General features: G+C 38.0%; 1 protein-coding gene across 2 annotated transcripts in view; it reads right to left on the bottom strand.

Moving 5' to 3' along the window:
- The window catches only part of Ibtk (inhibitor of Bruton tyrosine kinase), a 67,675-nt gene that overhangs the window by 5,703 nt on the left and 38,753 nt on the right, over window positions 1–23,219 (bottom strand). For both annotated transcript variants that reach the window (XM_041679557.1, XM_041679558.1), the window contains exons 21-26: window positions 21,581–21,693; window positions 18,149–18,297; window positions 16,869–17,029; window positions 14,167–14,259; window positions 13,505–13,648; window positions 5,465–5,611 (exon numbers count right to left, since the gene is read on the bottom strand). In XM_041679557.1, the coding sequence (XP_041535491.1) occupies window positions 5,465–5,611; window positions 13,505–13,648; window positions 14,167–14,259; window positions 16,869–17,029; window positions 18,149–18,297; window positions 21,581–21,693 (807 nt within the window). The remainder of the gene's footprint in view (window positions 1–5,464; window positions 5,612–13,504; window positions 13,649–14,166; window positions 14,260–16,868; window positions 17,030–18,148; window positions 18,298–21,580; window positions 21,694–23,219) is intronic.

Here is a 23,219-nt window from a genome sequence, read left to right as displayed (position 1 = left end):
CTAGAGACAGTTTCTATAATGATGAGAAACACAGCACACATTCCCAGTACAGAGATGGAGAGCTAATTAGGTGAAAGGAAAATGAAAAACAAACGAACACAGCAAACAAAAATAAAAAAATAATACAAAATCCTTCCCTTCTGCATTTTAATATCCCCAGATGATGCTGCCTTTCTTTATTTGCCATTGCCTTGGGGACAAATAATTTTTTCAGTCACATTTTGTACAGTTAAGACCTAATGTGTTGTATGCAGACCTTCCTCAGCTGAGTCTCAGTCCTGACATTCTAACCCCTGGGACCACCAGCATTCCTGTCTTCCTGCTTTTCTGCCACTATTTCCTGTTTGCGCTGTCTTTTCTCCTACTTTTCAATTTCTTCTTTAAAAATCTCAGCCCACATTCCAAAGCCTGTGACAGTAAGAAGGATACATAATAACATGGCCTGTTTCTCTGCTGCTCCCCTGGTCACACATGAGAAGAGGACAGTGAAGGCAGCAGCAGCTGGAGCGTTTGCTCTTCCTAGACTTCCGGTGTGTGTGAGCTCCCTTCTCCGTGTCCTCTTCCATTCTGCTGTACCACATCGCCACTGCACTCCGCCTTGGCACCTAACTCCATGTGTATGCATTTCTATTTGTTAACCAGACTTCAAATCCAGTAAGGGCCAGGCCTGCATATTATATTTTTATATATGCCCAACAGAAGCCAGTACAATGTATGCCCCTACCAGGTATCTCATAATTTGGTGAGTATTTTGTTTGCCTGCAGTGTTTTATATGTCCTTTTTGAAAAAACTTACTTGTGAATTTCATGTTTTCTATGGCTAAATAAAACACAAAACACAACCTATGTTTCTTTTTCCATAGCCTTATCAATGAGAGTCATCTATATAAATATTAGTTCCCACATCAACCATCAGGCTATTGACATATGATCTTTCAAGTCAAACTTCCAAAATCATAGGACAGCACATACTTCTCACAGTTAAGTCCCAATGTGACAGCACACTCTAGTGACCAACTAGCAAACCACAGATCCTTAAAGATTTCTGAGTTCCATGACCAATGGCAACTTAGTCAATGAAGAATTACAATCTAATGTACTGTTAGTATTCAAAATGTAAAATACTATAAAAAATAAACTTAATTTTTATACTTTCAAATTTGTGCATCAGAGATACCCAATAAAATTCACTATATTCAAAAGAAATATTACCTGAAAAGAAGTTACAGTTTTCATTCATTTATTTATTCAATCCAAAATACCCATTAAATACCCACTCTAAACATGTGTGAGCAATGACTAGCAAAGACAGACACCCTTGCTTTAATAACACTGACACGCAAACAAATACAGCACACGTACATTAAAAATAAACTGGCTCACACCTTTAATCCTAGCCCCTGGGGAGGCAGAGGAAGGGGCAGGTAGTTCTCTGTGAATCTGAGATTGGTCTGAGCTACATATCAAATTCCAGGCCAGCCAGAACTCTATAGCAAGATCTTGTTTCCAAACAAACAAAAGAATCACTAGCAACAACCATAATTCATGTAACAGAAGTATGGCAGAAATATGTAACAGAAATTGACTCACCAAAGCAAGGAAGACCTTCTACAATACCCAACTGAATAGACGATGAGGTGGTGTAGAAGGTTCTTCTATCATGTGTTGCTTTCATTGGTTGAATAAAGAAACTGTCTTGGCCTTTTGATAGGGCAGCACTTAGATAGGGAGTAGACCAAACTGGATGCTGGGAAGAAGGGCAGCGTGGCAGACACCATGAATCTCCTGCCTGAGACTGACACTGGTTAGAATCTGTCCCCGGTAAGCCACGACCTCGTGGCGTTACACAGATTGGTAGAAATGTGTTAGATCAGGATATGAGAGTTGGCCAATAAGAGGCTAGAGATAATGGGCCAGGCAGTAATTTAATTAATACAGTTTCTATGTGATTATTTCAGGTGTAAGCTAGCCAGGCGGCGGGACACAGCCTGCCGCTCCTTCCACAGCAATGAGGAGTTGAAATCACAAGTTAAGGTGATATAAAGGATAGCTGTGAACAAGAAAAAGTCAACAATACTATAATACAGAGATTATTTCCTAAGACAAAGTAAAAGAAGTTGACAGAAGCCAGGCTCTGTAGACCCATATTAAGAATTTTAGCTTTTGCTGGGTGGTGGTGGCACACACCTATAATCCCTGCACTCAGGAGGAAAGGCAGGTGAGTGTCTGTGAGTTTGAGGTCAGCCTGGTCTACAGAGCAAGTTAGTTCCAGGACAGCCAAGGCAACACAGAGAAACCCTGTCTCAAAATAAAAAGAATTTTAGTTTTTATCCTAAAAGCAGTAAGTTTCGTCTGCTTAAAAGAGAACACATTGGCTCAATGTAGCAATGGGAAGAAGAACGAAGACACAGCATGGAGCCATACTCACAACTAGGGTTGAAGTAATGAAGTTTAGTGTGTTAGTATTAAACATTCAAGAGCTAAAATGAACCATATCCTGATGACAGGCCATTCCTGAGAAAAACTAACAAGAGACCAGCAAGCATAACTTACTAAGGAATAAAGATCAGGAAGAAAAGGCTGTTTACCATATATCTACAATTTGTCTGACTTTGGGTTTCTGAGAGCATTACTAAAAAAGCAAGAAGTTTGGCTTCAGGCATAAGAAAGGTCTGATGTGCTTCTGAAGACCTAAACAGGATGGAAAGGCCAGGAGAACACGTAAGACTGATGCTCAGATCATATATGAAGGTGGCCTGCAATACGTTAACTAATAACAGGACATATGCTCATGATAGGCATAGTGCAGAAAGTAAAGAGACACGACCTGCACTTCCAGTTCTGGTGTGAGCAGTTCCATAGCAGGGCACTATTAAGGTTAGCTGGACTGCTTTAGTTGAGGAGTGGAACAGAATCTAAATTAATTAAAGTGGGAACTGACAGACGCACAGATGTGAGGCTCACAATGGTGAGGCAATCACTAGAATAAATTTATGGGTGGATGGAAGATTAGCTATTCCTCTCTGTATATTAAAATGCTGCAGCAAATGAACACAGATGGCAAGAATACAGGGCAAAGGAGAAAATTGAATCTTTACAAGAACAGAAAGGGTTAATTAATAACTGAAGGCTTCAGAAGCAGAAAGAGGCAATTTATGAACATTAAAACTTTAACTTGTCATTTATACGTGAAAAAGCTTGATTTTTTATTTGCATAAATTCAATTTAAAAAAACATTACCTTTCTAAAATTATTTGAAGAGCTAGGGAAATAGGAACCTGATTCTTTCTACCTAATTTTCCTTACTATAACAAAATTACTCAAAAACAGTGCTTCTATATGTTCACGCCTGCAGTAAGAAAATCAATAATATCAACAAAAATATATTTAAAATTTTTGCATACACAAGAAGTGTAGTAAAAGGAGTGGCGGGCTGCGTTCCTGCCGCCTGGCTCCCCAGCTAGTTTTATATCCGAAATAATTACATGGAAACTGTATTCATTTATACACTGCCTGGTCCATTATATCTAGCCTCTTCTTCACTAACTCTCACATCTTAAATAGCCCATTTCTATTAAATCTGTGTATCACCACGTGACTGTGGCTTACGGGGATGAGTCTAACCTATGTTCGTCTAGGAGAGGAGAGCTATGGAGACGGCCTGACTCTGCTTTCTTTTTCCCAGCATTCTGTTCTGTCTACTTCACCCACCTAAGAGCTGGCCTATCAAAAGGCCAAGGCAGTTTCTTTATTTGACCAATGAAAGTAACATATAGACAGAAGACCCTCCCACATCAAAGAAGTTCTCAGAAACAAGTGTTGTTCAAAGTCTCTGGTAAGACCCTTAGGTGCTATCTTCATGGCAGAGTAAGTAAGCTGAGGTCAAACACTTCTAAGACTCTACTTGGTTTAACCAGAGTTTATATAATCTGTTTGATATATTGAAATTGAACAGAAAATTGCTGCCGCTGCTGCTGTCATATTTGTTTGAGACCTTATCTGTAGTCCAAGCCACCTTACTTAGAATTCATGATGAAGCCCAGGCTTCATGGATTTCATGGCAATCCTACCTCAGTCCATCTAACAATAGGATGCCAGGCCTACTGCAACTTCTTAAAAATGATTTATGAGAGGAAAAGAAATGGTTTGACAACCAAAACCACAAGTGTTCATCATTGTATAACACATTAATCTGACCACAAATGACACTACTTTTTTTTCTATTAACAATCTAGACTTAACAGTCTAAGGAGATGTGCATGCGATTCCTACCAGCCTGACACTTTTTCTATTTCTACAAGAATTTCATTTCTAAGTATAACTAGAAGTGTGCAGGGTGGTGTTGGCGCACACCTTTAATCCCATTACTTGGGAGGCAGAGGTAGGCAGATCTCAGTGAGTTCGAGGCCAGCCTGGTCTACAAAGCGAGTCCCAGGACAGCCAGACCATCCCACAGTGAGACCCTGTCTCGAGAAACCAAACAAACAAAAAGAATCCAGGTGTGATGCCTTAGCCTGTAAACCCTGTATTTGGGGGGCAAAGGCAGGAACACAAGGAGCTCAAGGTCACCTTCAGCTACATAGTAAGTTCAAGACCAGCAAGCCTAGACTATAGAAGACTCTGTCTCAAAAACAAATATATATACACACCATATTAAGAGAAGGAATTTTAATTAAAATACTGCTATTAAATTATGGATAGATTTTCATGTATCAGGTAGGCATTTAAAATATGAAGCATCTTCAAAACTCAATATAAAAAAAAATACCAAGACTAGCTGAATTAGGTAGTACATACCTGTAAGCCAGCACACAGGAAGCTAAGGCTAGAGTATCCCAAGTTTAAGACAACAAAAAAAGTTTCAGGCTAGCCTGGGCTATGAGATCTTAACTCAAAAAAAAGTAAGAATTAAATAAATAATAACTTGAGGTACAACCAGAAACACCCAAAGTTTAATATTTGATACGTGGAGGTAGGCTGTGGTAGATACACAAAGAGACAAGCTTCAGCCACAGTGGTGAGATCTAAAATCATTAACACAAGCAAAGGTCGGATTTTATGAAGGACACATCCTCCCTGGTCTCCACTGCAGTGACGGTTCAGAGAGTGTACAAGCTCTGAGTTGTCAGTGGGTAACTGCTAGGGCAAAGGGGCATGCGGCAGATTCTGGAATCAGTGATTGTATTCACTCTTGTGTGTGTATGTGACCATGTCTTGTGTGTGGACATATATCAAAGCTCCAAACTGTAACTTCAACATGATATTTACTATAAGCAAATATTTCCAAAACCACTACCAAAAGTAAAAATAAAAACAGAGAAAGAGGAAATGAACTTGTTAACTTTAATCCTGAATGTACAAGAAGCTATAGTGCCTGCCTTATACACATTTAACATCATTTCAGAACATGAAGCCATCACAGACTATTTTAAGGTAGAAAATATATTAGTTTTAAATGTATTACCTCACAACATTTAGGGCCTGAGAGTTTTCAATTCCTTTAAAAACAACTTTTTTGACATGATCTCCTAAACCATGGCCAGTAACAGGTTTTTTTTCTCCTGGTAAGAAATCCCAGAATGACTTGGATGAAGATGAGGGTAGAGAAGCCCTGCAGAGAAAGCAAAGATCATGTTAAAAACACTTTGCAGAGGGGCATTACAACCAGACAGTATATACTACAAAAAAAGTCAAAGAAAGTAAAAACTGATTTCATAGATTTTTCAGCAAAAATATGTAAAAACAGATCAGTTTCCCAGATTTTTTTTCTCCTACAGCTATTTATTCAAACAGAGCTTCAATGTACACGGTTGAAAAGGACATGATATACTTAATCTTTTTGTTTGTTGTTTTGTTTGTCAATTCAATATAAGTTAAGATCATTTTGAAAGAGGGAACTTCAACTGACAAAATGTCTCTATCAGGCTAGCCTGTAGGAAAATCTATGAGGGTTTTCTTAACTATTAATGCAGACTGGCCCAGCATACTGTTGGACTACCCTAGGCAGGTGCTCCTAAATCAGGGGGCCAAGTCAATAAGCAGCTTTCCTCCATGACCTCTGCTCCAGTTCCTGCCTCTCAGTTCCTGTCCTGACTTCCTTCAGTAATGGACTATGATCTGGCACACATAAGTCAAACAAATCCTTCCCTCCCCAAGTTGGTTCTGATCACTGCTTCAACACAGCAAAAGAAAAGCAAACTAAGATACAGAAAAACACTTTCATTAAAGGACTATTCGAAGAGTATGCAATAAATAAGAGGGGAGGATATACTCAAAATTTTTACAATTATTTAATTACAAGTTTCAATGTGGCATTGGAATTTTGTTGATTTTGCACCAATGAAAATTATGCCATAAGAGAAAGGAATTACTAGGTACCAAAACTGGAGATAAATTCTAGATGTTAAAAATTAGTCATGATACTAAAATAGCTACTATAGTTATGCAATAAATTTATGTTTGGAGTATGTACTGGCTAGCTTTTTGTCACACTGACACAAGCTAGAGTCATTTGAAAGAGAGACTTTTAACTGACCTATAGGCAAGTCAGACACTTCATTGATTCATGGCTGATGTGGGAGGGCACAGCCCACCATGAGCAGGTGGTCCTGGTTTGCATTTTAAAAAAAAATCAGGATGAGCAAGCCAGTGAACAGCATTCCTCCCTGGCTTCAGCTTCAGCTTCTGCCTTGTGGTCTTGCCCAGACATCCCTCAATGACAGACTGCAATGTGGAACTGAAAGAAGAAATAAACCCTTTCTTTCCCAAAGAGCTTTCGGTCATGGTGTTTATCATAACAACAGAAACCCTAACTCTGACAAATGAATTAAATGACATAAAAATAACTCAGCAGAGAAAAAGAAATGAAAAAATAACAATGGCATTTCAAAAGTGAAACACAATGTTCAAAACTGGTTTATTTGAATGGACACGCACTAAAAGTCAATAAAGGATAGAAATCCCTGGAATTGATGACTGTGAAGAACAGACAGATGACATTAATTTAAGTCAGTTTTGGTGAGTTATGAGACATTAAGTGGCTAACCTACATAATTAGAGAACCAGAACCAGCAAAGAGATACAAAAGGCAAAAATGTAAATCAGACAATAGCCAAACCTTTCCACAACTGGTAGGAAACATAAATTTAAAGATTAAAAAATGTTAGCAAACCCCAACGACAAATGCAAAAAAACAAAAAAAATCACCCTTAGGCAAACTAAAAATTGCTTTAAATTAAAGATAAAAGGAAAAGTTGGGGCCCAGCACACTTAACCTAGCATGCAAGAGCTCCTGAGTTTGACACCTAAACTGGGAAAGGGGTGTGTGTATGTGTTTGGTGGTGGTGGCCATGGGAGTGCCCTGAATGCAGACACAGAAATACATCACAATATGAACATGGCTAGCTTGTATCAAAAACAATGGGAGTCCAAAGTGGAAAGAAATCGTTAACACACCAAGAATAACAAAAATGTCAATCTAGCCTATATCTCCAAAAAAATTTTGAAGCCATGAACAGGCCTTAACTGTGTTAGATAGAGGAGCAATAGATAATACGATGCACCACAGGAATTACAAAGGTAACAAATTACGGCAAACAACCCGAAGGAGAAAAGTATGATGTTTTACAGCATATGGGCAAATATACTAAAAAAAAAAAAAAAAAAAAAAAAAAAAAAATTACCAAAGATTAAAGGCTCATATGTCCAACAGAGATAAATCTGAAGAACAGGCTAAGTGGAAGAAACCATAAAATGCACCTGTTTCAATTCTACTGAAATTACATATTATATACCAAATACACATATTCTAATTACATTATGTTATAGATTAATAAAACTAAACTACCAGCAACAAAGAAAATTACCAGTCATTGACTCTGAGAGGAGAAGGGAACAACGATTATAAGGAGGAGTCTAGTGAGAATATTCTAAGATAACAGTAATGTCCAGTAACTTATAAAAACAATAATATATAATTAAGAAGAGGGCTTTATTTCAGAAACAATAAAATCACCCACCAAAACTCAATCAATGTATATAATTCATCATACAAAGAGGACAGAATGAGGAAATCCCATGAAAAAAATCCTATGATCCAGTCAAGAGAAGCTTCACAAACAAAATCCTTAGGTGTGTGTATATATGTATGTGTGTACATGTATGTATGTATATACATGTGTGTATATATATATGATTTGTACATTATAAAAACTGCTGGGAAAAAAAACTAAGATTGCTATGCTCACAATTCGGAGCATACTAAATTGTCAATCCTCAAATTGATCTACAGATTTAAGATAATGAGTAAAAAAAAAGGTCATAATTCTTTTCTTTATCTGTTTATATTTACTTTTGACAAAATTCATGTAAACATGTAAAAGACAAAGTAAATAATTTTGGAAAAAGTTTGAGAACTTAATGGTCCCCCATTTCAATGCTGACAGACACTTCTCATGTTGGTGGAGTAGAAGAGGAAGAAACAGACTTAAGAGAACTCAGTAACGAGTCTAGATTAGATGTAGTGGTATTTCATTTGTATTTTAATAAAACCTGACAAAAGAGCAGAAAATAAAACAGCCCCACTGATTATTTGTACAAAAAGGCGGTGGTGGCACACACCTTTAATCCCAGTAGTCACACTAGTCTGACACAGAAACCAGGTGGCAGTGGTGCACGCCTTTAACTCCAGCCCTGGAGAGAAATATAAAACGGGGGAAGACAGCTCTCATGCACAGTCTCATTCTGAGATTCCTGGAGGCAGGGTCGCCATTTCAGACTAAGGCAGAGGTAAGAGCCAGTGGCTGGCTGTTTTGCTTTTCTGGCCTTCAGGTTGAACCCCAACATCTGTTCTTTGGGTTCTTATTAATCATGCTACAGTTAGACCCACACTCACTTCCAGCAGTTAAAGTCACTTACTTTAAGTAAAATCTCAAGCAGTAGGAGACAAAAAAAACTTCTTTACAAATTTGTATTGGAACCATGAACTAATAAAGTATTTGGGTTAAAAAAAAAACTTTAAAAAAAATTAATCTGGATTTGGCTTTATCATAAATAACTTGTCCACAACACAGACACACATACATACACAATACAAAAATCCAAAGTCCATTTAGAAAAACCACCTTCATTTCCTTTGCAGCCTTGGCCCTAATCCATACACATCTGAAGGTAGGGATGGCAAAAAGGACAGAGAGAGACATGAGGGACTGGGAACACTGTTGAAGATCCTGACAATCAGCTCGCTTGTAAATACAGGAGCTCGGTAACTCCTGCTAGCACAGCACAAGCTGTCAGATTCACTCACGAGTCTAGGAATTCCCACATGTAGTAAACAGCACACACCCTGCCAAGTTCTTTCCAGACAAAAACAGTTCCCTGCTTAGGGTAATAAAACTACTAAATAAGAGCGGTTACAGAATATCTCAAACTCGCGCTCTCGTTAGCCATGCACAGTAACCACCTATAAAGCAGCTAAGCAGCGGTCTAAGCAAGCCCGGGCCTTTCCACTGGTTATGCCCAGATTTAAAACAGTGTCGTGTTTCCCACAATTTTACTTTCCAAACTCGGGCGTTGGTTATTATCCATTCTAAAAACCACAGAAAATTTATGGAGAAATATTTGCAGAAATTTATACCCATAAAAAAATTAGTCAGGATTTTGTTCCTTAGCCCCAGCAACATTAATGAATAATAATTTTCAGGTCAGAAAGGCTAAATAACTGCAATTATTTTATATAAGCTAGCTCAAAAGAATTTACATTTAGACATCACGCCAGGCCACACAGACTATATATTTTCCACAAGATGATAGTGAAAAACATATTCCTCCAAGTAAAACATTTGAAAACGAGAAGTGCCCAGATCCCACACACACTCAAAGTTTCACAGTAGTTTTACAATTCAACTGGCTAGAACCTCGTTCAAAGGCAAAACCCCATTCTAGCTAGCGTTCTCCATGGCCACACCTAACTGTAGGTAGCAAGGGCACAACTATATCCTGGGAACATGGAGAATGACTTCATGCATTGTGAACACTGCCCCAACCACAGTGTTAAGATTTAGCAGGCTCATTTGTGCTTTAGTTAACTGCACATTTTACATTAATCTAAAAGACAAATATAAAAATATCTACAAAAGTCAAACCTTATTAGGTGAATCTACAGATAATGAAATGCAAGTAGCTAAAAAATATACTACCATCCTACATTCATTCTATAAAGCTCACCTACAAGGCAGATTAAAATGCTAACTTTAGATTTATTTTCTACTTTTCTAAACAAGAATAAAATTTAAACTCTGTCAACTATTTTTCAACTAGCATGTACAAGGGATGCTGTCTCAGCAGTAGTCAGCAGACATCACATATGTGTTCTCACAGCTCATGTGTCTCATTCAAAAATGAAATTATGTATTATATTGAATAATGGGATTAACTGTACTTTATGCATTTTGTACATAATTAACAATTAAAATATATATCAAAAGCAAAAAGTTTATTTTTGTCTTAAGCTCAATTTAAACTTTACAGACATATACTAATTCAAGAAAGAAAAATCACAATATTTATTTCAATTTATACTAAACATGCCTCGATGTTTCTAAACACTAATCATTAACTAATTATTTTATATAAATGTATTCTTTAAATTTCTAACAAATACTTTCTGATCTATGCCAATAACTTAAGATAAAATGCATATAATGTCAAGGCTGTTAATAATATATTATGTATATTATTCTAAATAGATATCTACACATACATATTTGCATATACATTTTAAAAGTTGTTTCAATTTAGTGTTTAATGAGTAGAAATAAAAGCAGTGTATAATATATCCTAAGAACTTCCCAGAAACACAGCCTTTGAAAGTTCCTAGGCAGTGCTGCAGTACAGCTCAGCGGCAGAGCACTTGCCTTGCACACCTAAGGCCTAGGTTCAATCTCTAGCACCACGGAGGGAAAAAGTCTTAAGAAGAAATATAGTTGAGTCTAAAGTTATAAAAGAATATTAAACATAAATCACTTATTTTCAATCATGAATAAATTTAGATACTACTTCTGCTTAGAAGTCAAAATAATCTGTATGTTGTCAGTTATATAAATTGTCTTGATATCTTAAGATATATAAAATTAATCACTCATTTGTTTGTACTTAAGTTTTTCAGTTGTGTTCTCATAAAGACTTTGTAATAAGTATCAGTTATATTTAATCATGACACAATTATTTTTCAATAAAATATCCACATATTTCTGCCAAATTTAATGGCATTTTTTTCCTCATATTCCTTGAACTCTCCTTAATAAGCAATACTCCCTTTCCTTTGCATTAGGAAGATAGTGCCATGCGCACGGCATTCAGCTCATGCTGCCAATGATCACGGGGGAAGAGTTGACTACATTTAAACATCAAAATCTGAGGTTTCAAATACCTCATGGCTTTCCCTAAACACAATTATCAGAACAAGACATAAATGCACAGCAGCCTGAGGTCAGCATGACTGCAGCAGTCGGCAGCTCCAGGGACAACTGCTCTGTGTGGAGGAAAACAGAAGCTGAGCTGGGACAGAAAGAGCCTCACAAACTCCTATCTTCCGCAGACACCCATCGGACGAGACCTCCTGGTGTGGCTGGGGTGCCAGATGTCACCTACCGTAGTACAAGGAAAAGTTGACTTGAAATCACAAGGGAAATGGAAAACAAGAGTAATAAGCTGTGTGCTGTGCGTAAAGTTTAAACTTGAAATGGTAAAGCATGTGAAAACCTATACCAAATGTTGAGAACTGAGCACCAGTGGTCACCGCCTTCAGCTTCGAGAATTCTAGCACCTAAATATGCAGACCTTGTCAGTAGAAGCAGAAGTTGGCCATTACAAAACTAAGATCTTGGAAATAAGGGAAAGACACCAAAGATCATCAATATATGTGGGATCCCAAAGGAGAGACTGTAAGGAATCATACAACTATACACGTAGGCACAAAGTATATCCAACTGGAGCAGAAAAGCAAAGAATCAACATACTAATACAAGACATAAAATTGAACCATAACAGAGACCTCTGAAGCAAACAGCAGTGCTAATCAAACACTATTTCTAACTTTTTATGAATGAATCATACAGTATGGCTTTTTGACTTCCCCTGTCAATATACTGCTACATGGTGATATTTAGTCACACTCCTCCCTTTCATTACTCTGCAGCACTGTACTTTTTAAAAATGTTTAGCCAAGCATCAATGAGAGATGACAAAGCTGTATCGGGTTTTAGTTACTGCAGTACTGACAATTTGGACATTCTTGCAGTGTATATACAGTGTATACGTGGATATCTGCTTCACACACAGCAAACGGGAGGATCATTTACACACTGAAAGGACTGATTGCAGGATCTGAATTGGGAGTACTATATAAAGGCCACAAACTACCACAGCAAATGAGACAGACCACAGAACATAGGTGCCAAGAAAGCTGTTGCCAGGAAAGATTCTAAAACTCCCTGTCCTTGTTTGCTGCTGGCTTTTAAAATAAGCTAACTGATGCCACTGCAAAGTCCATATTATGAGGCTCAAAGTATCCTCAAGTATTTAACAACCTCTCTCAGATATAGTAACATCTAGAATCCTGACAGCAGTTTTAAAACCCGGTTTTGCTTGTGTTTAGAGAAACCCCAAGTGCTGCAACAGGACCACATCAAATCTCCAACAGCTCTTAGCTGGTTTTCATAGTTCCTGTGCCTTTGTTTCCCTCCTCACCGGCCCTGATTCACACCTACTGCTCCTCTGGAAGGCAGACTCAGAGCAAAATCAATTTTTTGCTATTCTCTTCAAAATAATTTCTATTTTCAGTGGTAGAAAACAACAACAAAACTTCAGGAATAGAGTGGCAGTCATGAACACTGACAGAATTCTCCTGTCCCTATCCTACCCTGCCCTCTACTCATGTACCTTTCTCTTAAACTGGGTCCCAAGCATTATGATACGAGCTTCCAAAAAGGGAAACTAGAAAAGAGGCAAAGATAACATTTTATACAACTCATCTTTGGAAATGGTTGCTAGCAATGTGACCACCATGGGAAGATTATGATAGTGCAAACTCCCAAGATGCAACACAAAGTCAACAGCACTGCTCAAACAACTGATGTACCATGGGAAACAACCAAGACTGTACACAGAAGGACCAAAGGACCATATTATTAAAACTCAAATTTGCTGTTGTGAAGTTTTAGTGTATTTGTTCCTTAAATTGAAACACTAAATCTCTCTTCAACAGAAACTACAGAATGGCAAGAATGACATCCAAAAGTAAAACATAAATCCACAGTTTTGAAACCATGATGTCTGTCAATACATCTAAAATTATAGTAAAACATCTTTTAGAAGTCTGTACTGCACAAGTTCCAACACTAAAGTTAAAAAACAAAGGAAATGAAATATTTAGGACTTTAGAAACACATGCAGGGGAACTCAAAAGCCAAGGGAAGATGTCTGAACTTTAACAATAAGAGCATACCATGCATTGGCAGGCTTGGGGGACTTTGAAGGAGCTGTCAGAACTGGTTCCATGCTGTTTGCTCCTGAACTATTTTCTTTGGTGGTCAATGCAATCATTTTCCGTTGCCTCTGAGAAAGTTTGACTCCATGAGAAATAATTTTTCTAAAAATTAAATTAGAGTAAACCAATTATTTCTACTGGCTTCACTGCTTCTAAGAAATCTCAGTTTCCTAAGAAATCATTGTACTTGAAACAAAAATCAAACCCCTTAGCATTAACGTCTGTTTAATGGAGATCATCGTAACATGTTTTCTATTAATTTTCAATTGTTTCAGTTTATACTGCTGATGATCACATAATGGTTAAACATGAGCCCCCAGAACACCATATTTTTCACAAGACCCCGCACCGGACTTGTGCATTTCTGCAGAAATGAGACTTTGTGATCACTTCAGCGACAACTGCCTACGAGCTTTCTAGCACGCAACACCCCACTCCACTGCATTAGTGCATCAGACCAACTCAGTCATTAGCACACAGCTGGCAAACAGCACTGAGATAGGTACCTTTATAATCATTATATCAATTGTATAAAAATAAGAGTAAAGACCCAGTATGTCATTCCAATTCTGTAGGACAGAATACAACACAGACTTTTGTCTTAATATTTTTTAACCAACCCTAAGTTTGACTTTGGTGCTGCGCCATATTTTTGTCTACTTTCTTCTGTTTCCATGATGGTTCTGAAATCCACAACAGGAGGACTCACAGGGCTAAAAGACAAAAATTAATAAACAGATAGACAGACAAACAGATAGATAAAAAAAGCATTCATTACTTATAATGCCCAACACCAAATTTAACCGTACTTGTAAATTATATGTAAGACTGATGATAATTAATTTGTAGTCTAAGTAATAATTTTGTTAGCTTCAACCAACCTCAAAAAAGGTATTCTGAATGGCAGCTACTCTCATAGATGTGTATATGATTACTCTAAAGTCTTCAAGTTGAGCAATAACCTAAAATTATTCTAATAAAACTAAAGCCAAACAAAAGGAGTCCTACGTCATCTAAATTAGGCAAAAGAACTCACTAAATTCTAATTAAGATCTTATCCTTAAAGATAAATGAAGCTGAAAAATCATTTCATTTTCAAAAACAAATGAAATACTACCATCTATTATTAACAAAAACAGGCACTTTTCAGAAAATATGGCAGTGCTCAACAATACTAAAGAACTCCCTCCCACTGGAGGGCGGGCAGCTGCACTGTAAGGAAAAAAAGGAGGTCCTGGGACTATAGGAGTTGCACTGTTAGGGGAAAAAAATTCTACAATCTCCAAAAGTAGTTTTTGATACAAGTGAAATCTATGATATAGCTAAGAATAATCCATATTATATATTCAAGACTCATGAATCATTTATTTATTTTCACTAAAAAATTATGCTGCTAGATGTTTTAAGTCATGGCAGAAAAGCTGTACCCATAGCATCTTAGCAATAAGGTTGTCTATGCAAGGCCTGCATAATGACACTATCAGGACACAAGCCAACACGGGCAGAGGAACTTTCAGAAGGTTCCTCCTACATATGAAAAGCTACAGGCAATCGATGGCTGCTGAGAGCAAGGGAATCAGTTTCCTCTAGGGACATGCTCCCTGATAGGCTATCCAATCCCAAGCTCTAATCACATGTACATATGAGGAAAACTAAATGAACTCAGTAGTTAGTGTGTAAATGTACGTACATAAATACATACATACATATGAAGCAATAATAATTACAAAGCTAGAGATCATGAGTTTGAACATGAAAGGCAGGAGGAGTTGTTGAAGAGCAGTGAAAATATGCTAATCCAGTACTGGTATCTGAAAATTCTCAAAATAATAACAATATAAATTAAAAAATTATAAAATATCAGTAGTAAAAATGTTTTAAAACAAAGTCTACTATAATTCTCACTAGGCAATACTTCACATTGATGTAAAAATGCTGGTGTACACACTAATATTGAGAATACTACAACTGCTAAGGACTTTGTGAATGTGCATGGTGCTGAAACAGAGAGTCAGTCTCACTGTTGACTTTATACCAGCCATTTTTTAAATGTTTATCAAAATAATTAAAAGATGGTTCTAGGTATCACACAACTTATGTATCACTGAAGATATTATAATAAATTATACCTGGAAGAGGGAAGGCTGGTAAGCAACTTTTAAGTTGTAGATGATTTTCTCTGTATAAATTAATACTCTTCATTGAATATATTCACTTGGCTAAAAATATATAGCAATCTTTTAGAGGAGTAGGATGAAAACCGTATCCGTAAGTGGCCATACCAGGTTGCGACTCGGGTAGGCGATTTTCCCTCTCTCCTGTCCTCCACTACAACTATCTGACTGCACTTCAGACCCACTCCATGAGATGGAACATACGTGACACTGCTTAGGTAGCTAAAAACATAAGACTTGATAGGCCACAGGCCTAGGGAAGAGCCAAGCTACTGTTCTGCTAAATGAACAATAAAATGACTCCTTACGGCATTCTGCTATACTTATACATGAGTGTCAGCCATCAACAGAGAAGCTTCCTCCTGCAGCAGATGGAACAGACAGAGACCTACGACTGGACCATGTGCAGAGAAGAGACTTGGAAACACCTAGTCTTAAATGGCATGCCCTAAACAAAGCTTCCCCCTGCCCTGCAGGTCTACAGGAACCATGTGAAAGAGGAGGAGGTAGAGATCTTTTAAGAGTCAGGGGGGATGGAGACCAAGGAAACAGCATCTTCCAGACATAACAGAATTGCTGCACAGATGAACGCACAGGACTTCCACAGGTCTAAGCCCGAGAGCGTCCCAGCAGTGAGAGGGGAACATAGGCATGATCATCCGTATTTAACTCAGAAAGTATCTCCAACTGACAACTGCTTGCTAAGCAAAAAATAGTTTTCTCCAATGGAGTCTCACTAGGGAAACAAATCACTCTTAAGCACAGACCCCAAAACCAGCAGTACATGACCAACACAAATGAACCCAATAGCACTTTGTAGATATTTTGCCTCATATTGCTTTGTTTGGGCATCTTTTTTTAATATTTCTGAACTTTTACTTGTATTATTATAGTTTATGATTTTGTGTTTTTATGGCTTTTGGATTTTGTATGTATCTGTTATGTGTATTTCCTGTGGTTTTTCTTTTTTGTTTAATTTTGTTGAATTTTTGTTTGTTGCCTGTTTGTTTTCTAAAGAAAGAAAGAACTTACACATGGAGTTGGATGGGTAGGGATGTGGGTGAGAATCTGGGAGGAAAAACAATGACCAGAATATATCATATAAAAAAAAAAATAAAATAAATAAATAAGAAAAAAGAAAATCCTACCTGCAAGAGCCAGCAACCCAACTGGAAGAGCCTGCAGTGTCGACTCTGTTACTGGGAATGAACTGGGGAGCAGATTTAGATGTTGGTGATTTTTCCCATGGTTTGAAATCTTCCCTAGCACATGTAGGAGGTGTACCATTCACATACGGTTTAGCTTTCCCCTGTGAAAAAAAAGGAGAGCCTAAGTTGTAATGGCAAGCGTCTAACTTAGTAGCTTAGCATGTCTAGTCAGCGACACCCAATCAGCTAACATTTGCCAGTTGTGTTTCCAGGCCCAGCACTTAGCCAGTTCACCCTCATCACTTACTACAAACTGCACGGCACACAGGAAAGTAAGCCCACACCTTAAACGTCTACTCAAATAGCAAACAAACAAAAATACAAGCAGTATATATATGATATGAAGCAGTAATATTAAAATTTCTATTTTAGAAATAAAATCCACTTTAGACATGAAAATTTGGTACAAATGTTTTATAATCCACTCTAGGATGTAGTATTTTAAGTAATAAATACTACAATAAAATAATATTGACACTTCAAAGGAGTCTTGAAGTCACAGCTATTGCAGAAGGTTCAACTTCCTTACACTCACTGCCCTGCGGATTAACCTTATGAGAACAATTTCCTTCAAAGTTCTACGTTAAACCTGAACACTTTGTAAGAAGAACAAATTCATAGTCTCAGAAACTCCTAGATGTTCCAAAATGTTTTATGAATATGGCAAAGGTTGCACAAAAATGATTCAATTTCTAAAAATGTAACTGCTTTCCTTCCTGGAAAGAAAACTGTGGCGCATAAAGGTGTCCTGAGAAAGCCTCCTCAGAGATAAGGAGGACTGCTGCAGTTGAGAAATCATTCAGCCAGCAGCCCAGAGGAACAGGAGAGAAACGACAAAATTTGAAACCAAGCTTACTATCAAAATTATTTTTCTCTTATAAATTTTATTTTAACAGCCACTTCCTAAAATGATTCTGGGATTTAGCTACAAATATACCTTTCAGAATTATATTCAACATTCAACGTTATATCAATATGTACAGCATCATTATATTTTATATGCAAAAAGATTAGAATCATAAAGGATTCAAAACTGTACTAAAATTTCTACAATTAGAATAATCATATACTTATAAAAAACATACATTGTACATATTAGTTTTAGTTTTTTGTTAACACCAGGGAAGTATGAGAAAATTTGAGAGAATATAATGAAAATGAAGGTAAAATGTAGGCACATCCAACATGGTGTTAAAGAAACAATGCTTTATCATACCAACCTCGACCTTGTCCGAATGGAACCCTGCTGTAAAATCAGGTGACTGTAAATCTCTGGGACTACCCACTCCTGCATAGCTTCCTTCAGAGTCTGAGGTCAACAGTTCTGGAAGAGACTCCACAGAATTGGTCTTCCCAGATTTTAATAATCCTGAAATATAAAATAAAATAAAGTAAATAAATGTTAAGCAGACATATTAAGCATAAATGCATTTCACTCAGTGAGCCAAACTGAAAGCAAGAAGCTTATAGACCCAGAGCACAGTAACACTGAAATGACACTCACTACACCAGCAGCACCTGCTCATGTTAAGGAGATACAGACATTAAGTGGGAGATCAACATGGAAGAGACAGCAACACAACTGTGGCTCATCTCTCTAAGAACTCATCAATAAATCTCAACACATAGAACTCCACAGGATCTGCTCTGAAGAGACTTAACCTCCTTCCTCAGGAAAGGTAAGAAGGGAGAAGAGATGACTGGCTCCAGGGCAACCTGACCCCTGCTGTCCCTTCTCAGCTATCAAAGCCACTGTGCCAGCAGTCAGCCCAGGAACACAGGCTCCTACTGATCCCACTGGCAGCCTGACGAAGGGTTCCTCAGTTTGTTTTCTATACAAAACAAAAATCTGTCGTTTGAAATTTTTAATTAGCTTACCCCCTGAAAGAACCTAAATTGCCTCTGTTATCCCTATGTTCAGGTTCACCACGGACATAATACAAAGTAAACTTCTGCTTGATTTCAGGTGATAATTCACACATTTCAAACTAATTAGAATCTATATAGCATGCCAAAAGAAACTTGAAGATGCAGGCATTATCTGAGCTGTAAAAGCTATACAACTGATTAAAAATAAAGTGTGCTGTCTCTTACACATTCAGAAAAGTGCTGTCCCATTAAGGAGCTCACCAGACACATGGTAGTTCTCTTCTGTTGTTCATTACTACAAAGTTTGGCAATGACATTCAACCTTGCTCCTACTATCATAGGTATTTTAACTAAATTTTTATTTCAGACACTACACTTAAAATTGTATGCTTTACAAATTTTTCTTGATTGTAAAATCAAGAAAATCAAATAATTGATAGACATGGCAAGCAAATATTTTTGGTCAAAGCAAAATGCTTTAACAGGACCACTTGTCTAATTTTAAGGATCCGCATCCATGTTAGGTCTCCACAGTCATTTCTGATGACATGTGCCTTGTGCTCAAATCTTCCTTTTGGTCCCCAATTCACTTTCACCCTTTCACCATTATCTGCTTGGGCCGCAGAAATCATGCAACATCAGAATGTATATGGAACTTGGCTCAAGCGAGCAAATACTATCTGTTCCTTCTGTCATCATCGCAGATCTTCACAGGCTTTCCAGACTATTTCCTGAACACATCATAGCAGATGTGTTAAGATCAGAGTATGATGATACTGTTGGTGTCTGTCCTTACCTTGTACCTTATTTGAAGAAGGATTTCTTTGCTGTTTTCCTGCCATGTCTACCAGGCTGAGCTAGCTAGCCTGTGTGATTCAATGATTTCTGTCTGTCTCCCATCTCCTAGAAGGGATTACTTATGTTCCTGCTCTGCATCCAGCTTTGACTTGAGTTCTGAGGATTATAACTCAGGTCCTCACATTCACAGCTAATGCTTTTACCCACAGAACAACTCCCTAGCCCATGAGAATAAGACTCTAACACACACGTAAACACACACACACATACTCAATCGAATCATACTATTTAAATCCAATCAAGTATCTACTTCTTCCTTAAGTCATGAGGTAACTGAAAGATTCCCGGTTTCCTAACTGTCCGACCACCTATCCAGAGGTAAAGCCTGCAACAGAGAATACAAAAATCACAGAACGTTACGCCTGGAAAGACCCTTAAATGTATCTTTCTCATTTCTAGATCTCCTGATTCTGACCTTTAATGCTTCATAAATCAGTCTAGGCAGATAATCTCTCCTATTAAGTAATGGGGGAGTCTACTCTGTGTGTTGCTTGTATTGGTTAACGAGTAAAGAAACTGCCTTGGCCTGATAGGGAAGAATTTAGGTAGGCAGAGAAGACAGAACTGAATTCTGGGAGGAAGAAAGCAGAGTCAGAGAGACGCCATGGATCCACGGCTGGAGGTAGACGTGCTGAAACTTTTCTGGTAGGCCACGACCTCGTGGTGATATACAGATTGATAGAAATGGGTTAAATAAAAATGTAGGAGTTAGCCAATAAGAAAGCTAGAGCTAACGGGCCAAGCAGTGTTGTAATTAATACAGTTTTTATGTAGTCATTTCAGGGCTAAACTAGCTGGGCGGCTGGGACAAAGAAGCAGCCAGGTTCCTTGCAACAATTAACTATCTTCTGTGTTACTTAAACACATCATTCTTAACATTATTTCCTTCAATTGTAACAAACATATCAAATACTTCATTTGTAAAATTTAAGCCACAAGGAACACAAGTCAATACACAGGGCAGAGTGCCTGTGAATGCTGTGACAGAAAACACGCCAGGTCATGTCTGGCTGCCATATGTGGGCACACTACCTCCTGAAAGGCCATACTGGAGTCTCCTTACTTGTGGTCATACTAACATTTTGCATAGTTTAAATATAGATAAGATGAATCTAGAATATGGGACAACATATAAAACAACTAGCCTCAATGTCTGAGAAAACAATACAACAAATAGCATGGAAGATACTGTTCTAGCTAAGAGAGACTAACAAGCAAAGGCATTGTTAACCTTGATAGAACAAGAAACAGTGGCTGAAACAACACTCTAAAAACAGTTTGTTGAGTAACTATGGAACTCTGGATACAGAAGCTAGCACTGGCTAAAGCTATAGTACTATGTTAACCATCTGATGCTGGTATTGGAGTTTTAGAGGAGAGTGTTCTTAAGAGTTTTACTATAATATTTATGAGAAACAGTGTATCTACAGAGTATTCCAGGCGGATAGGCTAAAAACAGCTCTGTCAGCATAAGCATTGTGTATGGAAGGTTTAGAGGACAATGGTGGGCAACAGGCAACTGTGCTTCTTACAAAAGATGCAATCTATACAGAGCTGCAATGCAGGAACACTGCCTAGCATGTATGAGGCCCAAGGTCAGTCCTCAGAACCACAGAAAGGAAAGGGTGAGGGGAGAGAAGGAAGAAAATGTGGCAATAAATTAACAGCGAGTCTAACTAGAGTGTAAAGGTGTTCATATGTTGCATGTGTGTGCCTGCATATATCTTTTATATTTTCAGCAACTAATAAAAAATTTTAAATTAAGGCTGCAGATGGACCAGCAAGTAAAGGTTCTTGTGATTGGTGAATCATGACGACCTGCATTTGATCCCTGGAGCCCACATAATGGTGAAGGACAGAAATCACTCCTAACAGTTGTCTCTGACCTCCACACACTGACCAGAAATATACTCAAACATACTAACCTGCTGATGGTGGACTCTGAATAATGTCTGAAAGGTTATAGCCTCCAGAACTGTCAGAACGCTTCCGCGGCTTCTTTTTAGCTCTTGTTTTTGCCTTCTTGAACATTGTTTCCCTAGGAAAATGCAAACATAGAATCAAAGGCAAAAAGAGTTTGGTCAAGCACAAACTCAAAAGGCAAAGGAACCCTCAGCTTCACCAAGGCAAGACTGAGGACATACATCTGTACCAAGAGAAAGTGAGAACTGAACAGCATCCTGGCTACAAGAAGGAAATCTCAGGTAGAGGAGATTTCTATTCATAATAAAACCTTTACCAATAAATAAATAAATAAATAAATAAATAAATGGAACAGCACTGTACACAGTTACATAAACTGATGGAGGAAGGTCATTGGCTAATAAAGAAACTGCCTTGGCCCATTTGATAGGCCAGCCTTTAGGTGGGTGGAGTAAACAGAACAGAATGCTGGGAGGAAGAGGAAGTGAGGCAGATGCCTCAGACAGATGCCAGGCCGCTGCTCTCTAGGGCAGACGCGATGAAGCAAGCTGCCAGGTCAGACATGCTGAATCTTTCCCGGTAAGACTGGTGTTACACAGATTATTAGAGATGGGTTAAAGCAAGATATGAGAGTTAGCCAGAAGAGGCTAGATATAATGGCCCAGGCAGTGTTTAAAGGAATACAGTTTGTGTGTTGTTATTTCAGGGCATAAGTTAGCTGGCGGCCAGGAGCCAGGCGGCAGGAACGCAGTCCACAGCTCCTTCAACAATGAACTATAATTTTCAAATTACATTCTGTGCTGGTGTGTGTGTGTGTGTGTGTGTGTGTATGTGTTTGTGAGATGCATGCCTGTTTGTACAATGTGAAGGCATCAGGGGTCCTACTCCATCACCGTCTACCATATTCCCTGAAGACAAGATCTCTCACTAAATCTGGAGCTCTAGATGTTTGCTTGTATTTATTACTTCACACTAACACCTAGGCCCCTGCCTTGATTCTGCAGCCTGTCTGGCCAGCAAGCCCCAGAGAACCTCCTGTGTCTCACCTCTCAGGGCTGTTGGACTATGAGGACTATGGCCAGCCCTGGGTTTTAAGGGTGGGCTGAGGTCCCAGCTCAGATCCTCAGGCTTGTGCAGCAGTGTTCCTTCCCATGGAAACACCTCCGCAGCCTTTGTGGTAGTTTCTCTACAGTATTTGAGTGAATGTTTCATTGTTTGAATTAAATACTATAAATCAGGAAAGGGAAAGTAGGTATGTGTGAGTGCAACAACTGTCTTATTTTAATGAAATATTTAATATCTCATTATATACTATGGTTCTGCAAGTCAGCTGTGAATATATCATTTTGTGGCAGTTAATGAGTTATTTAACTCCATGTTAATGAACTTTATAATTTAATATTGTGTTATACATTTTAGGACAATATGTGTAACTTCTACTGTACAAAATAATACCACATCAGGAAAAAAGTTTAGAAAGTAGAATACTTCTAGAACTCAAGAATTTTTCCATGAAGTACAGAGCTGTTTGTCTAGCGTAGATGACTTCAACACCCAAAGACTTCGCCTACGAAGTTATTTGTCCCACAGAAATAAGTAATTCTATGATGTGAGCCGAAAATACTAATAAGGTATTAGCCT

Source organism: Microtus oregoni, unplaced genomic scaffold (genome assembly GCF_018167655.1).
Source record: "Microtus oregoni isolate MIOR12 unplaced genomic scaffold, Mior012 000032F_ref0000030, whole genome shotgun sequence".
Classification (NCBI taxonomy): Eukaryota; Metazoa; Chordata; class Mammalia; order Rodentia; family Cricetidae; genus Microtus; species Microtus oregoni.
Note: the sequence above shows the minus strand (reverse complement) of the source record. Positions and strands in the feature narration are given on the sequence as shown.